Source organism: Myotis lucifugus, unplaced genomic scaffold, assembly GCF_000147115.1.
Source record: "Myotis lucifugus unplaced genomic scaffold, Myoluc2.0 scaffold_67, whole genome shotgun sequence".
NCBI classification, from domain to species: domain Eukaryota; kingdom Metazoa; phylum Chordata; class Mammalia; order Chiroptera; family Vespertilionidae; genus Myotis; species Myotis lucifugus.
In genome coordinates this window covers 4797498-4804008 of record NW_005871115.1, presented here as the reverse complement: position 1 = coordinate 4804008, position 6511 = coordinate 4797498, and the positions used below count along the sequence as shown (strand labels likewise).

The window sequence follows — 6511 nt, the reverse complement described above, 5'->3', positions numbered from 1 at the left end:
GTGCACTAACCATCAGGGGCAGACAGTTGACCAGTAGGCCAGTTGCTATGACATGTATTGACTACCAGGGGACAGATACTCTGACCGATAGGTTAGCTTGCTGCTAGGGTCCAGCCAATCGGGACTGAGTGAGATGGGCCGGACATGCCCTGGAGCCCGCCCACAGTCTCTCCCCGGCTGGCCAATCGCCCGCGTCCCTCCCCAGCCCTGATCGTGGATGGGTGGGAAGTAATCAACCAAAGACCATCCTATATAATAAAAGCCTAATATGCAAATCGACCGAACAGCAGAATGACCAGTCGCTATGACATACACTGACCACCAGGTGGCAGACGCTCAATGCAGGAGCTGCCCCTTGGTGGTCAGTGTGCTCCCACAGGGGGAACTCTGCTTAGCCAGAAGCCCTGAGCCAGGCTCACTGCTGGCAAGTGCAGTGGTGGTGGCAGGAGCCTCTCCCATGGAGAGCGGGCCTAAGCCATCAGTCGGACATCCACTGAGGGCTCCCAGACTGCGAGAGGGCACAGGCCGGGCTGAGAGACACCCCCCCCACCGCCGAGTGCACGAATTTAGTGCCCTGGGCCTCTAGTCCTATATAATAAAAGGCTAATATGCAAATCGACCGAATGGCAGAACGACTGGTCGCTGTGACACGCACTGACCACCAAGGGGCAGATGCTCAATGCAGGAACTGCCCCCTGGTGGTCAGTGTGCTCCCACAGGGGGAGCACCGTCCAACCAGAAGCCTGGCTCACGGCTGGCGAGCACAGCCGCTGTGGTGGGAGCCTCTTCCACCTCCGTGGCAGCGCTAAAGAAGTACGACTGACGGCTCAGGCCCGCTCCCCAAGCCGTCAGTTGTACATCCCCAGAGGGCTCCTGACTGTGAGAGGGCACAGGCCAGGCTGAGGGACCCCCTCCAAGTGCACGAATTTTGTTCACTGGGCCTCTAGTATATAGAGAAACATTTCATCATTCTTTCCTCTCTGAATCCCAAGGAATAACAGAGTGCCAGGCCAACCAGGCCTAGAATCCACAGCTTCCCCAGGCTTACTGCCCTGCCAGAAATAGGACTTTTAGAGTATACCACAAAGAAGCAAAATTTGAATGAGAATTTGTGGGTCTCAGACTAGAGCTATGTTTAATGATCTACTTCCAACTGGACTATTCCAGCCTTGTTTGAATTGTGCTAGAAGAAACTCATGTTATTCCCTTACCTACTTGGATTGTGAACTTCACACAAAGCAAATTTCACTCATATCTATTCTAGATATGCATAGAAATGAATGAATTGACTAACACTGCCAGGTGCCATTTTATTTCAATATTCTGAAAATTGACTATATTTCTCACTACAGACTTCTTTTGCTATTAAAAATTTCAAACTGTCTTCTTTAGTGGTTGAGGATTTGTGGGATGGATTGAGGAAGATTTAATCCATTTTAAACTTTTTTTTTGAAAAATATGTGAATTTTTTTATCTACTAAAGTCACATGGAATTTCTAGGGATTTTTGGACAAACTCCATAATGAAATTGGAAGGACTCTGGAGAAGATCGGCAGCCGAGAAAAGTACATCAATAGTCAGCTTGAACACTTGGTTCAAGAATATCGTGCAGCTCAAGCTCAGCTGAGTGAGGTAACTTAAGAATGATATCCAGGGATTTATTCCAATTAATGACCCTAATCCTTAAGCTTGACACAGCACTTTTCGTTGGAAAATTGTGAAATGTATTTCACAAACATCAATGCAGTATGTCCATACTTAACATTGTTGACAGCTTCTTGGAAACTGCAATTTTAAGCAAAATGATGTGTAAACAAAACCAATTTTCACAATAGGCTAATTGATGTGCAAAACTATGCCGTAGAACTTAACTCTTGTTTCTATCAATTAGCTTAGGGTAAAGTTGGTTAAGACCATAGTTTCCAAGAACCTATCGATGGACAACATTAAGTGAGGACTTACTGTATACTGATTCTCTGCCCACTTTAGGAAGCCAAGTGAGGCAATAAAACTTGTCATTTCCATATTACATGTGATAGAAATGATCTCCTAGAAGTCTTTAAATGAATTTCTTCATTTGATTTAAATAATTGAAGGCATATATTTTGGGGAATATGACTTAGAACAGGAACAGAGGGTCAGGACACCTAGTTTTGTTTCTGTCTGCTGTTAATTTACCATATGAGTGGGAGGATAAAGAATACTATGCATTTACATATGTCAGAGGGAAAAGACATTCTTGCCATAATGACTTACAACCATGTAATAAGCAATATGAAAGTGAGACACGTTCAAAGACAAGCAGTTTAATTAATGAAATGAGCAAATTTTTTAATCCTTTCAAAGTTTTAGAATTTCAACCAAAAAATAAAACCTTCAGCCTTTGAAAGCAGCAGTTATTGTCCTAGAAGTGGGGATCTAAAGGCTTTCCTTTGAGATTTATGCCCCCTCCTTCCTGATGTTGAAGAAGAATAGTAAGAACTGACTTGCAAATGTCAGTTGAAGGCATATTTTTTTTCTTTCAGCAGACAAGGTTAAGGGAGAAAAATATGGAAATAAACTTAACATACTTCTGTTCTTTCAGAATTTCTCAAAGACCAAGCAGAAAGTAATCTTTACCTTTTTATTGTTAGTTGTTTAATTATTTCTTCACATTCTCATCTATTCATGGATATTTTTACTTTTAAAATGCTGTAAAAATCTGACTAAAGCCACCATGTAGCTCTCAAACTTTGCTATTAAATAATTGATTGTTAAATTAGCTCCCAAAAACATATTGCATACTGTCATACTGTTTGTTAATCCTTATTAATTGCTGATCCTGATGCTCTATTATGATTGATTTTTTTAAAACTGGTTTTCTCTGCATAGGACACAAATTAGATCGACCAAGGGCCTCTCTCCTAAACTGTAAAATAATGGCCGAGGACAGTTTTTATTGTGAACCATGCCCGTGCCAGTTACACAGACAGTATGTGAAGGTTAAAGTAGTTCATCATTTTATAGTGCTTTATTTAAATACATGGTGCCTATTAAGGACATAAAATAACTACAGTTAAATGTCACTTCCACAAATGTGTTCACAAATGAGGGGAGGGTTGTCACAAAATGATGTGCAGAAATAGCAAACACACAGAGGTCATATTTAAGTACTCTGTTTCTGTGGTGAATTTGTCATTAAACAAAATGTTTTCTCTCTCAGGCAAGGGAGCGATACCAGCAAGGAAATGGCGGAGTGACTGAGAGGACCAGACTGCTGTCTGAGGTACATGCTGTGTGCTCTTGCAGACTCCCCATCTATCACCTGAGCCAGCTGTTCAGAGCCCTGATGCTTTAATACTGCTACACATTGCATTGTTTCAATAATTGTTTCTGTGGCTTTGAATTTTTTCTTTAGGAGAAAATTTCTAATTTTTTAAATCAATGAATCAATTATGTATGTATATTCTACTTGTTTCCATAAACTGCCTGGAGTTCTATTAAATTGAACATAAAACCTGCTGATAATATTAGCAAATTTATAACCTTCCTTAACTTTCTTAAACATAATGATTATAATTGATATATAGAAGAATAGGTAGAGCATTGGCTTAAATATCTATAACAGCTTTTAATATTAGTCTTTGAGATCCAAGATTTGTTTTTAGTGATTATTGATAATGTGTATGTGATACTTAGTATTTCTCTCTCTACAAATTGGGAGTGGTGTGGAACCCTTGCCTTCTGAGAACTCCTGGAAAAAAAAAATATATATAGTGTATTTATTTTCATCATCTTGAAAGAGAAGTAAAACCTAATATCTATTCCCATTTTTTCACTGAAGAGCTGAGAGAGAAAAAAAATACCTTTAATAAGGTCAGTAGCCAATGTGGGACTAAAATCCAGGATTATCTTTTATTACAATCCAGTATAATTGTCACAAACTTTTCTATATAATACAGTTAAGCTTCTTTTATAGACATTATTTGAGGAGTAAATGGTTATTTTAAAATATAAAAAATATAACTTTGAAAATATTTATACTTTAATCCTGTGGAGCTTCTAGGCAAATTAAATATTATATAGAAATGAAGTGCTCACTGAGGTTGAGTAAATTAACACTTGAAGGGAGTCCAGGGAGTCATTCAATTCTTTCAGAGTGGATAGTTATCCTCAGTTGTAACATTTCAGGTGCTGGAAAAAATTAATTTGCTTTACTTGGATGAATACCTTCTTCCCAAGGAAGTTTTTACTCACTAGTATGATAAAAAAATAAAGCCCACTAAGTCACAATAATTATGCTTAGTTCTAGATTATATAAAAATTTCTCATTTTTTTCAAGATGGTATTTCCTACCTATATCGATGCTATTTTGGACGTTCGTTAATAATAGTTGTATAATTTTGAGTATTATGTGGAGTACAGATAAGAACCAATATGATAGCAGAGTATGCCTCTTGGAGTTCATGATTTGGATAGAGCAGATAGAATATTTTTATATATAGCCATATGGTATACACATTATTTTTAGTGTGCTATAGAGATAAAGGTGGCATATTCTCTTATAAAACTGTAATGTTAAGAAAGATATCTTGTAGACCTTTAGAAATCCAAAATCTTTTTAGAATGTTTATACTATTTTAATTAATAACTGATTATTAGAGACTGGCAGAGTAGATGCTATGAGATAACTATAAGGTTTGAGACAAAAGTTTAGTTTTTATTATTCTGTCATGTTACCACCTGAGAAAGTTAATGAGGAAGTAATTTCGTGAACTTAACATTAGGAGCACTCTCAGAAGATAAAAAGCTTTGTATGGCTGCATACTTTTTCTTATTCAAATTATGTCCAGAATACTCCTAATATCTCTATAGTCTTTATGTGTATATTATTTCTAAGTTTTTTAATGCAGCATTTAAAATTTTTGAAAGTTTATTAAAATTCATTGCTCATGAAAAAATTTTTTTCAATGAAAGGTTACTGAAGAACTAGAAAAGGTAAAACAAGAAATGGAAGAAAAAGGTAGCAGTATGACTGATGGTGGTAAGTACACACTCATTTTAAGAAGAAAATGAGCAAGAGAAAACAGTCGTAATAAGTAGGGAGTCTGCTTTTTGAAATGAATGTGTTAGGGAGAGACATGGTGCCAAAATGATGTCTGATAGTCAGTATACTGTTTTCCTTATAAATCAGCTGAGAAGAGCCATTTGAACTGTATGTAGGGTTTTTTTTCTATTCAAATGAAGTAGGAAATATTTATGCACTTTGTTGTGTCAATTTAAAAAAATATTCTGGTCTGTTTTCGTCAAATGAGCTTCATTATCCCATTTCATGTACAAAAGAGCACTAAGTGTATGCCCCAATGACACACAGGCAGTGATCTGATGACCTCTGTTTTTTTTTTTTCCTCTTCCCCAGTAGACCTGACTGGGCAGAGGTCAAATAGAGAAAAATTAATAATCCTTCAGTAATCATCCTCCATCATGAGCTAGTTATTTTGACCTGGCCCAGTTGTGATTGCCTAAGGCCCTTCTATGCTCTAGAAAGATTTTCTAGTGGTACTAGAGGCCCAATGCACGAAATTCATGCAAGGGGCTCAGCCCTTGCAGCTGCGGCTGCCTTGGCCCTCAAAGCCCTGGCTTCGTCCAGAAGGTTATCTGGACAGTCGTTTTGCTGTTTGGTCTAATTAGCATATTAGCTCTTTATTACATAGGATATACTGAGCCATCTTTCAAAAGGGGATACGTAGGGGTTTTGCAGTATGGTTGAATGAACCCATTATATCTCAAAGATAATTCTTTTCTTTTTCTTCCACTGTATCCCTTTCCCTTCAGACATATGTACCAATCCATAAAAAAATTGAAGACAGCCCTAAACCACCTGTTTAGAAACTCTTCCCATAGAAAAGACAGGAAGTTCAGCCTCAGTACTTCAAATCCTGTATCATTTCCCATCTTATAAATCTCAGGTGGTTAAAATGCCACAGCAAAATGGTGTGAATGTCAGTAAGTTGTTGGCTGTTTTTAACCCTATTTTTGGCTTAAGACAAAGTGGGGGAAGTGTTACAACTCTGTAAAATGATGCTACTCCAAATAAATATTTTTATTCCATGTTATTTTCATTCTGCAGCTCCTTTGGTAAAGATTAAACAGAGCTTAACAAAGCTGAAGCAGGAAACTGTTCAGATGGACATTAGAATCGGTGTTGTGGAACACACATTACTCCAATCACAGCTGAAGGAGAAATCGAACATGACTAGGGACATGCATGCAACAATCATTCCAGAATCTGCAATGGGTTCTTATTAAAACATATCAGTGTGGTTTTTTGTGTGTGCTTCTGATTAGTTGGTTTTTTATATCAAATCATATTACATGTTGCATGTTTCAAAACACAATTATAACTCTTAAAGCATATTCAATGAGTATTTTTATATACACACACATATTGTAACATGGTGATCATGGACGGTTAAAGCCTTTAAAATGAATATGGCATTTAATAAAGTAATGAAAAATTATCACTTTCAAA

The 6511-nt window shown here is 37.6% G+C and overlaps 1 protein-coding gene across 2 annotated transcripts in view; it reads left to right on the top strand.

Annotated features, from left to right (window-relative positions):
• The window catches only part of IFT57 (intraflagellar transport 57), a 67225-nt gene extending 60714 nt beyond the window's left edge, over positions 1-6511 (top strand). The window contains exons 8-12 of one of the 2 annotated variants that reach the window (XR_002829603.1): positions 1501-1632; positions 3203-3265; positions 4957-5023; positions 5815-5985; positions 6110-6243. Coding sequence is in view for 1 of the 2 variants with exons in the window: in XM_006090080.3 (XP_006090142.1) it covers positions 1501-1632; positions 3203-3265; positions 4957-5023; positions 6110-6288 (441 nt within the window). In the remaining variant the exon portion in view is untranslated. Of the gene's footprint in view, positions 1-1500; positions 1633-3202; positions 3266-4956; positions 5024-5814; positions 5986-6109 lie in introns of both variants that reach the window. The other variant, XM_006090080.3, reaches the window with a different exon arrangement.